This window comes from Nothoprocta perdicaria, unplaced genomic scaffold (assembly GCF_003342845.1).
Source record: "Nothoprocta perdicaria isolate Ctin4 unplaced genomic scaffold, notPer1 scaffold_171, whole genome shotgun sequence".
NCBI classification, from domain to species: Eukaryota; Metazoa; Chordata; class Aves; order Tinamiformes; family Tinamidae; genus Nothoprocta; species Nothoprocta perdicaria.
Window position 1 is genome coordinate 20989 of NW_020454883.1, and position 15142 is coordinate 36130.

The window sequence follows — 15142 nt, forward strand, 5'->3', positions numbered from 1 at the left end:
CTTGAAAGAACTTTGACAGAAGAGTGTTTTATTTGGTTTCTTCAATCAATCACTCAGGTTTTCTGTCCTTTTCTAATATCTTGGTACTTGGCCTGCTGTTTTATACACATTTACATAACGAAGGTTATTTCTCTTAGGCAAGGTACAAGAATRCATTACAATTGTAAATTCCATTAACTGCCATAAAGCAGAGCTTAAACAGTGGAAAATTGCATTGTTCTGTGTACCTGAGAGATATGTGAACGGAAAGTAAATATATGCATGTTTGGATTCTATAACTTAAGTACAAAAATGCTTCAATTAAAGGTTTCTTCACTTGTAACACACAAATGATGATTGAAGCCATAGGTTGTATTTAATAGAGAGTTACACATTTGTTATTCTCAGTGTGATTTTCACTTTTCCCAACTAAAAGATTACATTTGGGTCCTATATGTAATAGGAAGTCCTATTATTTTAGCTATATGTTTTTTCACTCTTTTTTAAGAAAGCTCTTTGGGTCCCGCACATTTTGGTTAGGTAAAAGATGTCCCTTTTTCTTCCCAAGTATTGATAGCTGTAGTTGTCTTCGACTTAAGATGGTCAGAGCTCAGTGGCGAGCTGGGAAAGAATCTCCATCAAAAGATCTTAAGCTTGAAACATTTGAATAATATCTTTTGCTACAGATTATATTTCTCATCTAAGAGTTGAAAAACTCTTATTTAAATATTAATGAACCACGTCAATATTGAAAAGAAAGCATTCTATACTCATTTTGTGAATGAGGAACACACTGCCCTTGTCAGTTAATAGCAGAATTAGAAATATTCGGAAAGCATTTTTCTCTGAAAATCTTTGATAACTTGTCATTTTATGGAAACACATTGGCTTTGAACTAACTTTAATTTAGGTGGCAAGTCCCAAGTGTATCTTAATCTTACCACTTGGAAGTAATCTAGTTTTTCTTGTTTTATATAGAGATAAATAAACAAGCAGTCAAATTCTGCATGAAATGCTTTTAGTGGCCCAGAATGAATGTTGTGTAGGAGGTATTCATTTAATTATAAATCCTACTTTTGTTTCAGAACAGCAAAGAATAAGAATTTCAAGATTAGGATTCCTGGATGGCATAAACTGTCCCAATTATGTCTTGCTGCCTGYCCCGTGCAGCTAATGCAGCTGAAAACAAGCCCTCCTTGAGTTTCCTTTCCCATGAGGATTTCCTTGAGTTTCTTTTCCCATGAGGGTTTCCAGATGGATTGGTTTACTCATCTCATGTACAATGGGGTCACTCCTGAAAGCCTGTTCAGGGAAAGTGATAGAAGTTTCTGGGGAAACTGGGGAGAGAGGGTAGAAAAAGAGATTACCCCCTTGAGGAGCGGCAACATTTTCTGTTGTGTTCCATAATGATATCCTCTGAGTACCCCAAACCCCAGAATTTTGGCCACTACCTCGGCTACTGGTCACTCTGCACATTATCTCATATATGTTTACACTTACAAACCGAGTATCTATCATTGAGTGGTAAAATGAAACTACAAATCATCAAGACCTAATTTAAAGGCACAATTATGTTATTTATATGCAAAGAATAGGCACCTACACCTCTTTTCATGCAAATATTTATATATGTTTACCTTTGAAAATGTGGTCGTGACTCTACACTCCAGAAAATCACACAATGAATCAGAGATATTTAACTGTGGTTAATTGGGTGCTCTGGCCTTTCAATATTCTTTGCTTATTCGCTTCTGTGGTTTGGGAACATGTTTGCTTGGGCCAGGAGGAAATAAAGGAAATAAAGTGTGAAGAAAACAAGACACACAGTGTGGGATTGTGATATGGGATAGGCTTCTCCAAGAACATCAGGGGAACCTCCATTCCTTACTTATCCCAGCCCTGCAAGTGTAAAACAAGTTGTCTTGTAGCTCTTCTTAGAAAGATCAGCATAGCCTCCATCAGTGGGCATGTAGATGTTTTGCTACAGCAGCAACTCTCCCAATATAGAGAACAAGGACTGAGTTATGGAGAATGAATAGGAATTGGGAAAGGAAATGCTCTGCTTCTATACAAATTTCCTGTTGACCTTCCCCAGCTGTTCAGTATTCAAAAGAGTCTATACATGAAGTATCTGCAAGATATCACAAGGTTATTTTCACACGTGGATGGACTTCTGCGGGTTCTTTCTCTAATGCATATATCACTRACTTGCCCTTGGTGAAATGTGGCCCATTTATTCGGTTTGTCCCTTGTGCTTGCCTTATTCCACAGTATATAATCCAGAGACCCATCTGTAGCCATCAATGTGTGGGTATAATGGGTCTCAGGGGCAGCAACACAGTCTTASATTTGCTAGGAGTGTTCTTCCATGGTAGAAGTAATTCCTACTCATGTCTCAAGGGGAAAGATGAGGATGTATGGTCTGATTCTGGTTTCCCTTACTCAGATTCTGTGTTGGAAAAGTTCCTAGACTTAAGCATAGTTTTGTTTTAAACAAGAGGTAGTCAGATGAGAGATGAGCCCTTGAATTTTAGACTTAAGAAAATGTAATACATTTCCTTAATGGAAGAGAGTCAGTACATAGTGCCAAGAAGATGCTGAGGTTTCTCCTCATAATTTATCAACCCATTTGATTGATGATACTGTAAGTGAACAAAATTGTGTATTAAATTTAAATTACTATTTTAAAAGTATGTTGCTTGTGAAGGTATTAAAATAAGTCCGATTAATAATTTTCTACTTGCCAAAGGTGCCTTCTGTTTTTACAGCAGAGTGTTTTTGAGCAGCAATTAATGGCACTCCATCTCGCACAAAAAAGTAGCACAGAAAGGCATAAAATATAGCCCCCCTTTTTTTTTTTTTTTTTTTTTAATAAAGAGATGGTGTGGCTCTTGGCTGCAGTTAGGAAGTATGGGTAGAGCTGGTTAAGATATCTTGACTTGAAAGAGGCCAACCCTGCTTATTTTGTGGCTCAGATTTGAGAAGTTTATAGTTTAGCCAAACTTGAGCTAAAGTTGAAGCTTTTTATGTCCCATATTTGCTGTATTGAATTTTCTGAGAAATCTGTGGACAATTTCAGGCGTGTGGTGCTTTTAGGGCATCATTAGCTATTCCCTCCCTTCAAAGGGCCTGTGATAGAGGAGAAGCACTTCAGATGTATTTGCAAGGGGAAATCCTGCTCTGATTGCAGTGAACGGGGGAAGGCCCCCTGGGCTCTCCCTGGAGCTGAGGTGGGATCAGTGTGCCTATCAATGGATCCACAATTAGGCTAAAGTGCSTAGAAACTGCTATGACTTTGTGACATTTCTGTGAATAGCAAATGAGTCTACTACTGAGAGTGAAATTTAAGTGAATGGGTGAATGTATAATTTTAATGTATACCTAGAATATTATTTAYTTGAAGAAATTCTCTGTAAGGATAGGAGTTCTATTTTTTTGTTTGTTTGGTTGGTTTTTTTTTGGTTCCTATATAGATACATTCTTAAGCATATGCTCTTACTCTCCTTCTCTAAATATGAAGCTTACTTCCTTTAAGATTAATCATATTTTTTGTGTGAAAATGATAAAATTAAATCACCTCAGAAGCCTGCTGAGGCCATAAGCAACTCTTGGTGATCAAGCCACAAGGTCTTCATGTATCTGCATCACATAAAGAGGTCACCTGAGATCAGTTTGTTAAACCAGGGGCTGCGRTGGACTTTGTGCTGCAATCACACTGTAAGGGAAATCCGCTGCCTGAATGAGTGGCTGTCCAAGCCAGTCATGTGTTTCTGGCTATGGATCTAGTGCATTAGCACAGCACTCAAGAGTTTTGCATTCCATAGGAAATCCTAACAGAGGAACAAACAAAATCCATTTCCTCAGGAGGAGCAGTTGAGCTCTTAGAATTTAATGTGAAATGAAAAGAAGAATAAAAATTTTGGATTATTTGAAAATTGTTTCAGTTTTGATTTTTTTTTCTTGCATTGTATTGAGAAAGTTGCTATGGAGTTGTTTGAGTAGTTGGTGGATTACCAACTTAAACAACTGCCTAATATTTAAAGTATTTTTTGAAATTAGTAATTAGATTCCCATGGACGTAGACCCCTAAATACATTTTTGATCATGAAGCCACAGTAACTCTGAGAGAGTAAAAGGATGCAAGCTATTTTCTGTTCAAAGTGAAAATAATTCTGAAGAGAAATGTCTGAAAGCCATTTCACTAAATGGAGTCTTAATGTAATTCCAGTCATAAGGAAAACAGCCCCTGTTATACTAGAACTGAATGCCCCTCATGTGGCTCAGTTTCAGGGTGAATTCTCTCTGAGGTACAGTCTTCCATTAAATTCCACATGGGAATGAAGTGCCTTGCTGCACTGATCAYGGACTAGTGACCAAAGGAAAATGAGCTGGGACAAGTAAGCTGGGATAGAAGGTGATCAGAAGTTTCTAATATACAGCAGGTGGATGTAAAATAGTCCATGTATTTCAAGAATACAAACTTCTCCAAATGCATAATCTGTTTCTCGTGAAAGACATGTGGCCCAGTATAGAAGCTTTAGCTCAACTGATTCAGTTAAAGATTAGCCTGCATGTTCTGAAACAGTAGACTATAGTTACTTACAGCCTTTAATTCCTGGTAAAGGATTATACTTGGCACCATGTTACTGCTGCAGTGTAAAATCTCGTGGTTAGTTTGCTAAATTAACCTTTGTAATGGAAAGGCTTCTTATGTGTTTCCAGTTAAAAGAGAGGGTTTTGAACTTGTAGCCAGTGAAATAACAGTGATTGGGATCATGATCTGAAATCGATAGTGKTTTTTTTTCTGTTTCTTTTTAAATTATGTTCTTATACTGTTTGACAAATGTTTCAGAGAGTTGTGCCCCATTCTTGATTTGAGTAGTGTATAATATACATGAAATGGAAATATCCAGCAGAGAGGTATAAGCAAATGCTGGTAACGAGGGGAAAAAAAACTTTATAATTAAAAGGTAATTTGCTTGTCATTTGTAAAATGGTATTTGATAATTTGGTATCTTTAATGGATGCAATTTTCAATCTTGCAGTTATATGTAGAAGAATGGCTTCCGTTCTAGGTAATGACATGTGTTCTGGAAATATGTGTTCTGGAAATATATTTTCAGATGCTGATTCTGTGTTTGAGGTTATATCTCTGTCAGTATATCTCACTCAGACTGGCCACGTCCTTTATACTCCCATATAAATATGTGTGGTGTTTACTATTCTGGTCCTGGCACTTGTGATGAACTATTATGAAACTCCTATATGCTGGAAGTCTGGGTCAGAACAAACATACAGAGTAGAAACTGGCACCGTAGAAAGTTACTATGAGATGTTCTGTTGTTTTGAACAGCTTTGTGGGGCAGACAGAGAATACAGGCAAACAGTAATGCATACTTTACACCATGGTTAGTGACATTGTGCGTGGGACCTAGAGAATGAAATGCTAACCCTGCTGATGTTAATGGCAGTTCATCTTGGCCAGTTTTTGACCTGTTCAAGAAAGAGTTTTCCAACTGCATGGATTTGTGTGCATGCATAAGGCATGTAACATTGTGAAGTTAATGTTTGATGTCTATATGAACATATCTAATAGGCTTGAGAGATAGCAGATGTTCATTAAGCTTGCGAGGTAGCGTGAAGGATCTTTTGTCTATAAAACCTATTTGATAAAAACTGTCGTTTGAAAGGTCTGGTCTTTTCCTTGCCTCTTTCTTTCAAATCCAAGTTTCTGAAAAATAGTGATATTTGCATGAAAGACAAGGTTAGTAGACCTTAACATGGCTGTCATGGATTTATCTCTTCTAAATAGCTAGTCCCTTTAGTAGGTTCTTCTTTCCCTGTGAATAGCAATCCAAATGCTGTTTTCATACCTGTAATTATCTCAGTAGCTTCTAAACAAGCTGTTTCATTCAAATCCAGATAGGGTTTTGGCCTATTCCAAAAAAAAAAAAAAAAACAGATACTTGGAAAAAAATTATCTTGATAAATATTTTAATATATATAGTCAGATATGTTTTCCTCACATTTGCCATGCAAAAAAGTAGGATCAAATATTTCTAGTGGCTAATTTCTGTGGTTATTGCCTGGATTCCTACACAGAAGAGCAGAATTGTTAGACGGCTGCATACCTTAAATGGGAATCATGCAAAACAAGATGAATTGTTGTCCAGTTTGCATGCACCCACAGAACCATGGATTTCAGGGCTTTAAATTAGGGTTTACCAGCAAAGATAATATGAAACAAGAATGTGTATTTGTAAGTGGATTTACCTAAGACCACTATGCGATTTGTGTAGTGGGCAGAGGTTGTTGCTCCCACTCATAATTTGGCTTTTCATCGTCATTACATTACATCATAGTCATTTTCACCTTTCACAGTAATTAGTATCAAATTCTTACTACGTACCCACTAAAGCCACTTTATCATCCTTGTTTCAGAGAAGTAAACTTGTATTTTCCACCAGATCTGACCAGGAAGGGTCGTTGTTCAATGAACTTCCCTTTCTTCTTTCAGGTTACAAGACCCTTTTGAAAGGGATTTCAGGGAAATTCAGCAGTGGAGAACTTGTTGCAATTATGGGTCCTTCTGGTGCTGGGAAGTCAACACTCATGAATATTCTGGCAGGATACAGGTCAGTAACAACAACAGCCACCAGTAAGATGTGGACTCTGTATAGTGATGGTTCTTTAGAGACAACAGCAGAAGAAATTTTACCCACTATTTGCAGAAAACAAGTAGTTCACAGATTTCAAATTAGATTCTTACTGTATATTTTTCTTTTTTTTTTCCTGTTCTGAACACTTTTAATTTATCTGTTAAGAAAACAGATTCAACAATAGGAAGAAATTTCAAGCCCCAAACAAAACAAAACAAAACACTTCCTTTAAAGWTCCCTTTAGCAGTGTAACAAATTTGACTCAATGTCTTATGTTTGTGATATTTTGAAATTAGGTTTTATATGCACTTGAAAAAAGTGGTCCTTTCAGAAGTTGAAGTTTTCTGGACTTAATTGCAATGTGTGAAGTGACTGTGATTCATCTTCATGAACTTGTTATTCTGTTGCTAAATACAAGGTAGCTTTGTGGTGCTGACCTCTGGTCATAAGGACATGGTAATCTTAAAAAAAAAAAAGCACTGTCATGACTTGATATTTTTCTAGGCGTTCATGTAAAGCAGCACACATTTTCTGCTRACATGGATTCAAATCCAGTTTTCATCCTAATTGCATGAAGCCTCTCATGAAAGAGAATACACAAAATAAGCTTTTTTTCTATCCACTGCRTCAGTTTTATTCTATGTTGGACAATAATTACCAAAGTAATTATTTAACCCTTTTACAAACTGAAGCCTGTGGCAAAAGAAGTCACCCCTGTTTATTGTCTTCATTTCAGAGAGACGGGAATGAAAGGAGAAATTCTCATCAATGGACAGCCTCGCGACCTGCGCTCTTTTCGCAAAGTCTCTTGTTACATCATGCAAGATGACATGCTCCTTCCTCATCTTACTGTCCAAGAAGCTATGATGGTGAAAATTATTTCTGTCTCTAGKTTATTTTGAGATTTCTGCCTCTAGTTTATTTTGGGATTCAGGATATCAGAAAATTCCCAACTGTATTGCATATGTTCTTATTCCTAGTAGTGGCACTAGATGTTTACTGTTTTTAATCCCACTCAGTGAAGGTGCCTGGACTTGGATGATGCCTTGAATTCCGTTTCAGGCTCGTGCTTCTGTGGCTTGTCTGAACTTCTTTAGCTTTATGGTTTTCAATATGTGACCAGCATTATGATTTGGTAGAAAATTTCGGACTATAATTTCCATAGATCTCACTAAGAATGGAGTCTTCAATTCTTTACCAAAACAAACTTCTATAGAGATATCTTTTTTTTCTTGCTTGGTGGCTGAGTGACCGACAATAACCTTTACATCTCCCTTTCTATCCATCTTCCATGCTTTGATTGTAAAGTGCTRTTTTGACTTTAAGCCTGGACTGTCTGCTGCTTCTACTCTTTTGTGTCTTTTCTTTGAAAAATGAATTGTATAAAATCAGTTCTTCACAAGAAAGCAACAGGAACAGAATAGGCTGGAGACTTAAAGGCAAAAGAAAGTCTTCTCCTTGTCATTTGTCATAGTGTCAAGAGGTTTACTAATTGCCAGCTTGAGTGATCAGACTAGAAGCACATGATGCTCCGTTTGAGAAAAGAACTATTCCCTCTCAGAGGATATTGTCATTTAGAAAGGATAAAGTTGTTCATACTGTATGCCRCCATCAGTTCAGGTATTTAAGGTCAGAAGAGATCGCTATAGTCTACTCTATGCTTTGTGTGGCTACTTTCCTGTAAAGTTTCTTTGTGGGGAAGATTTTCTTTCACATGAACATCAATTCAGATCAGTTTAGATCATTCAAAAGTTAAATTTCTTTCTATTACATTCCAGGTATCTGCTCATCTGAAACTTCAAGAGAAAGATGAAGGAAGAAGGGAAATGGTATGTATAGTGTCCTTCCAAATGATACTTTTGTGAGTACTAAAGAGGTCTGTGAAGTAACCTCTGTGAAGGTGACATCTTTATCTAACTTTGAAATTCATTAAACTTGTAATGACAGAATAAATCATAGCCTCAAACTTGACAGACATCATGCGGGTATGAGTGGTGCAGCCTCTAGGAAAGAAGCCTTCAGTATGCCTGAAGCTGAGACTGAATGAATAATTATAAAAGATGTATTCAAATGAATTCATGGATTTTTAGAATTCTTCTTAGTGCATGCCAGCACTTGGATTCTCTTACACGTGTGTCTGAGGGCTCCAGCATTCTCACGTGTGGCCAGGTAGGTCAGTTGTGTCTGGCAACAGTGCATGGAGGCTACCTGCAGAGTTTGTATTTCTGAGCATTCATGAAAAAGTCCAGTAGTTCTTGTAATTGTTACAGCAACTGGTGTGCTTATATTTGAAAGCACAGATCTTTATGGCYATGCAGGTGGGCAGGGCAGATGTGATATGTGGTCCTGTCGTTCAGCTGGGTAAGTTAGTGCAGTTGCAGKGAACATGCAGGCTAATATCTTTTGAAGCTGCATTGGTATGGACAAGTAGGAAGCCAAGACAAAACTTGCACATATCTTTYCTAAAGCAGCAGGAATGAGACAAAAACACTTGGGTTTTGTGTTTATTGCACTACTTCTGGTTGTGACTGGCCCGTGACTGTCCTGAGTGGGAGAGAAAYCCTGGTGTGTTTTTACTACCAGGGACCAACTGGACCTGTGCTGAAAGGAGCCTCACTGAGACATATGTTCTCTCAACCATCAGAATCACATAATTCCTCCCTATCATATACTCTGACACAGGACTCTCTTTTTAAGGAAAATACCAGGAGGTGTGCAGCCAGACAAAATTACTTCAGACATGCTAGGTTGTATGTGAAATGGCTTTCTCAACTAAGTTTCATTATCTCAGTTATACTTAAAAGTATTGGGAATGAGCCCTTTTTGCATCTATAAACAAAGCCTAAAAAATCTGGGCCTGTGTATTACAAAGGGCAGTCAGAGCTCAGGTATCTCTGCTCATGTGGAGTTACCAGGGCATGCCAAAGCAAGTGAGAGGAACCACTCGGTGCTGCACAGTGTGCTTCAAAACAAAGTATGAGCGAGGAGGGGGAGGACTGTGCCTGCAGCTAAAAATAGAAAAATTACAGCACTGATGAAAGCGAGTTCAGGTTGTTGATGGATTCAAGACAAGTGAAACTGTAGCTAGTGCTTGGGTTTGTTTTTGCTGACTTTAGGTTGTTTTCCAGTCCTGCATAAGACAGCACCAAGGACAATAATTATCATCTTTCTTACTCTACCTTTTCAAGGAGGATGCTTCTGCCTATGTGAGCGTTGTGCTGAGGGCTGATGGGGTTTATGCAGTAGTATGGGTTCATGGCTAAAATTGTGATTTTCCTTTCCAGAAAACTGATGGCTCAATCTGCCTTTGATGTTGCCTTGTATGTTACTCTGAGCAAGTCTTATAGTCTTTCTGTGACTCAGATGTCAAGTCAATGAAAAGGGAGTTTCTATTCCTGTAAAATGCTTCCAACATTTGTGCTACACTTATTGCTATAAAGTTCTAGTTTGCAGCTTTTCATAATTTTTCAGAGTTAGTTTTCAGAAGTAGAATAAAGGATTATATTTTCGTTTTGGTGAATTTTGTGATCCCCTTGTCATACCCTGAGGAGATCCTCTAGGCAAATATAGTGCAGAGGATAGGGCTTAGCTGAAATCAGAGTCTGCAGGAGGGCAAAGGAGATGAGGGGCCCTGTGAGTGAGAGTGGAGTATGACTGGCCCTATGTGAACTGAAATTGAAGAGGAGCAAGTAGGGGACAATTCAGAGCGTATTATTTTGACTTGTTCTCTGAAGCTGTCTTGACTTGTACTCTGAAGCTATTCTCCTAAGGAGATTGCCTCTTTTTCAACCACAGGGCCTAGGGTAATTTAGGTGGCATAGTTATTCAAACTGGTGACATGAGCCCTGGAGCCTTCCTGAGACAGTTTCCCATCCCACCTTCCTCCTCTCAAGAGATGTGATGTGGGTTTCCTGGCTTGTTTGCAGTATATACAGGAAAGCTATGACTTGTATGGGTAGTGCTGGGAGAAGTAGAATGCAAGAGAATTCCCACGCTTCCATAGATGACAGATTTGTCAGTCTTTTTTTTGCAAAAACAGTCATGGAGAATCTGAAAATCCGAATTCTAAGGAGGAAAACTTATGGGAATCAACATATGATTGGCAACATAGGATTGCTTTGACTGACTCAGATATTTATTTTAATAAACTAAGGAGATTTTATATTAGAAAATATTCTGTGGAAAATATGTTTGTTTCAAATCAGTGATTACATTTATTTGTACTTTAAAAGTTTCAGTTCATTTGCACTTTAATATGTTAGGCCAAGCAAACCAATTCACATGCTCATGTTATTACTGTAATTACAAATAGCTCTTTGAGGAAAAGACAGTCTCAAATACATTTGTACAATACAAATTAGAAGTGCAGTCATTGCCCGGCTAGTAGTATTGGGATGTGTAGGAATAAATCATTTATTTTATTGCTGTAAATTGCTAGGTAAATGTTTATTGTAGATAAACTTTATGAATTTATGTATTTGTGTGAGCAAGAGTACAGATGCTTGTTTAAAACTGTCAGRAACAAGTGAAAAACCTCCATAGAAGCAGAACTCATAGTCCTTGTTTTAATTTAGTTTAAATTTAAATTTTAATTTATTTTAATTTCTGTGACTTGAGGAAGTTGGTATAGCTTGTACTGCCTGTATGCTGTTGTGTCCAGAAGCCTACTCCTTCCTACATATAAAGGCAGTTGGACTCTTCCTCATGAGAAGCAGAGTTGGTTCTTGGTTGTTTTTTTCCCTTTACTTGCTTGCTTGTTTGTTTTGTTTTGTTGTTGTTGTTTTCCTGACCAAGAATGATAAATGCCTGCAGTTCCGGAAATCAAAGTCAGGACAAATGTAGCATCCAACCCTGGCACATCTAACCTATTTTGGCCACCTTTCCAGGAAACTGTCTCCACCCAAGCAGTTACCATATTAAAAAAATGTCAAACTAGTTCTCCTACACTTCAGTGAAATATTAAAGATGTGGGCTTCCATATCRTATTTTAAAGCATTGTTTTTTCATTGTCTGAGTAGTATAGCTTGGAATCACCCATTTTTATGTCAGTGGTTCCACTAATGCCAAAAAACACCTTTCCTGATAAAAGAGTGTAAAGCCAGATCCACAGTCACTGAAAGATAAAATTCCTAGCAGCTGGGATTGTTCTTCTTTTGTTTCAAAGACCCTGGAACAGACTGCCCTTTAGGAGGCTCTGCCTTGTRGAAATCCCAGACATCTGAGAGTACGTATGACGACTGAATTGGCTCCGATAAGAACGAAAGCACCTAAAATCACTGGCCRCATTTGAAGGGCAGGCTTTGAAGAACAGATATTAGGAGAAAATAGGTCATTACTTTGTAGGAACTACTCATTTTCAGAGTTCTGCATCCCCTTTGTAAATACAGCCTAGAAATTCCTTTAAAGAAACCCATTGGTTTCATTGCATAATATCTGTTCACACTGCACACTGGTCAACTCTTCTGATCTGAGTCAGATCCAAGGGGTACTGTTGAAGTACCAATTTTCACTTAATTTGTACAGGAAAGGAGCCCTACTAAGACAGGTCATGTAGGAAGGACAAATAGAATTTGAATCAAAGTGGAAAATGCTCTTAAGCCCCACTTACCTATCTTACACTGTATGGAGAAAGACTTCAATGTATAGACCATGAGAAAAAGTCAGTGGCTAGTGTAGTTTCTTCATGAAAATCAGTGAAACAGTAAAGACACTTTTTTTTTTTGCACTAACAAATGTAAATGACATACATTGTTGGGTTTCCTTTAGGTAAAGGAAATACTGACGGCCCTTGGTTTGCTCACATGTGCCAACACAAGGACTGGGAGTCTTTCTGGAGGCCAGAGAAAACGTCTTGCCATTGCTTTGGAGCTGGTGAACAATCCTCCTGTCATGTTTTTTGATGAACCWACGAGGTATTTCAAGGTCTAAGTTAGAGATAGACCAGTATTGCTTTATATGGTAGAATAATGAAAAGAAAGATTATTTATCTTTAAATTCCTGGAAGAGGGTCTTTTTTATTTTTCCTCTAAGTGCTCAGTGATCTCCAAGAAATAATTTAAGTACTCAGTTAATGGTCTGGGTCACTGTTATAACCTCCAGATCTTAGAGCTGTAAATAATTAAGGGAGATGTAAACTGAAAGAGGAAGGAAGAGCTAAGAGGAAGTTATTTTCAGATTGTGGCATGTGAATTTTCTCTTTCCAGCAAAGATAACTCAGGAATATAAGCTTTTCTACGAGTGACTTTAAATAAAGAATGTAACCCACACATTAAATTCTATGATCAGTCCAGGGGAGGCTGGGAGAGCTATCAGTTTGTATCTGTACACTGAAGTAAGGARTATCTTCAGTCTATATTACTAAAATGTAGAAACCCCTTGAGGCATCTTTGAGAATACTGCTATTTTTCATTCTCAGGCATGCTTTCAACTTAATTAAAAGGGTTGTGGAGAAATACAAGCATAAGGTTGGCATGTAGTAAAATTAAGCTGCTACTGAGATAATTTATAAAAAGAGAATAGTGAGAGCAAAGTATCAGATGCATGTGCTAATTTCCTKTGGAACTGTTGATCTAACAAACTTCTCCTTTCCTTTTACTCAGTGGCTTGGATAGTGCATCATGTTTTCAGGTTGTCTCTTTGATGAAGGCTTTAGCCCAGGGGGGCAGATCCATCATCTGCACGATTCACCAGCCCAGCGCTAAACTGTTTGAGTTGTTTGATCAGGTATTATTCTCAGATTCTTTCTCTTTCAGTATGGGTTAGGTAAGTTCCATTTTCAACTGCCCTCTCACAATAAAGATAGTAATAATTCTGATCTGTGATTCCAAATCAAATAAATAAATTTCAGTAAATTAGAGCAAAATATACTTTTTGATATATTTGKTTTTTTTTCTATGTCAACTTACCGAATTGTAAAGCTAATCAGTTTGCAAAGTCATGACYATCACATTTGTAATTTTCATGTCCTTACCTACCACTATTGCCAGGACACAACTCTCAGTGAAGTAAATGAGAGGTAACTGAAGAGCAAGATAACTTAAGTGTAAATATCTGCCATGCTGCTAGTGCACATTTTCATCCTAGCTACACAAGTATAAATTTGGAAAAGCCTGTTCGCACAAAATAATAAGAATTGAAAKTAAGTCTGTTGGAGATTTTTTTTTTCTCCAAGCTAAAAACAGGGTGTGTACTGTGCGTGTTTAGGTTAGATTTAAATTTACCTTAATCTTGTTAAGCGATTTAAATTAGAGCTGCAAGAGCTTAAAGAAAACCTACCATACCATAGAGGAACATGCATTTGCTGATTGCCAGTCTGGCAAAGAGGTTTATTTAAAGTCAATAGTGTAGCTAAAAACAAGAATAATCAAGCTATTTGCTATTGCTGTGTTCTATATTTATAAACACATATAAATTATGTGTATGTGTATTCCATCTATCCTTCTATTCCTGTATTCACTAGCCTCTTTTCCCAGCCAAAAATATCCTTAATGTATGGAAATTAGATGGCTCAGTTTTACAGTTTCTTGTTTGCTGCCAGCATGTGTCTAAGGCTGTTTCTCTGTTAAGGTGCTGTTAGTGCTGGAGGGAATGTTGCAAAACTCAGATCTTGAGCATTTCCGATATTCTGCACATTTTCCCTTAGTTGTGATTCCATGCAAAGGCTCTTCCAAGCAGTGACAAATCTTTACAAGCCGTTTTGACTACAGGGCAAGAACTGTTGGGTTTGTGGGTTGCTGACATACAGATAGTAGGTTAAAATATTTTGATAGTATTTCAATTCTTTTTCATCTTTTTTTTTTTTTTGGTCTTATTTTTCAGCTCTATGTTTTAAGTCAAGGTCAATGCATTTATCGTGGGAAAGTGTTAAACCTTGTCCCTTACTTGAGAGATTTGGGTTTAAATTGTCCAACCTACCACAATCCAGCAGATTTTGGTAAGGAAAATGATTTTTTKTGTGTGTATGGTTGACTGGCAACTTCAGGAAACCATACATATGTGTGTGTGCAACATACATGTTCCAAAATCCAAAAGAAAATTGGTCCAATCTTTTCTCAGTAATTTGAATGCCATCTAGTGGTAGAATATAGTAAATATTTCTTCATGACAGATGTCTAGGTAAAAGAAGTGAATCACAGAAATTATTTTTGTGTTTCATATTATTTAATCTGCAAGTCTTTACAAAGTGACTCCAATATTATGATTTTCTGTGAGCAGTATCACTGTGGTATCTTATTGCTAAGAGCATGTTTTCTCCTTCCAGTGTTGTTTTGCAATTCCAAAGGAGCAGTGAAGACCACAAAATGAGATCTTTGACACTCTTCATTACCAAATAAATCAAATATTCACTGCTTTTAACCCAAAAGGATTCACTTGTCTAGGAGGATGAACAGAACTCTCTAAATTTTTTTTAGAAAAATATGTGTAAATTATCATAGAATCATAGAATGCCGAAGGTTGGAAGGGACCTCAGAGGTCATCGAGTCCAACCCCCCTGCTCACGCAGG

The 15142-nt window shown here is 37.4% G+C and overlaps 1 protein-coding gene across 1 annotated transcript in view; it reads left to right on the forward strand.

The window, feature by feature from the left end:
• The window catches only part of ABCG1 (ATP binding cassette subfamily G member 1), a 43883-nt gene that overhangs the window by 20496 nt on the left and 8245 nt on the right, over positions 1 to 15142 (forward strand). The window contains exons 2-7 of the mRNA XM_026036176.1: positions 6497 to 6614; positions 7375 to 7507; positions 8417 to 8467; positions 12405 to 12550; positions 13238 to 13361; positions 14457 to 14571. Coding sequence (XP_025891961.1) covers positions 6497 to 6614; positions 7375 to 7507; positions 8417 to 8467; positions 12405 to 12550; positions 13238 to 13361; positions 14457 to 14571 — 687 coding nt within the window. The remainder of the gene's footprint in view (positions 1 to 6496; positions 6615 to 7374; positions 7508 to 8416; positions 8468 to 12404; positions 12551 to 13237; positions 13362 to 14456; positions 14572 to 15142) is intronic.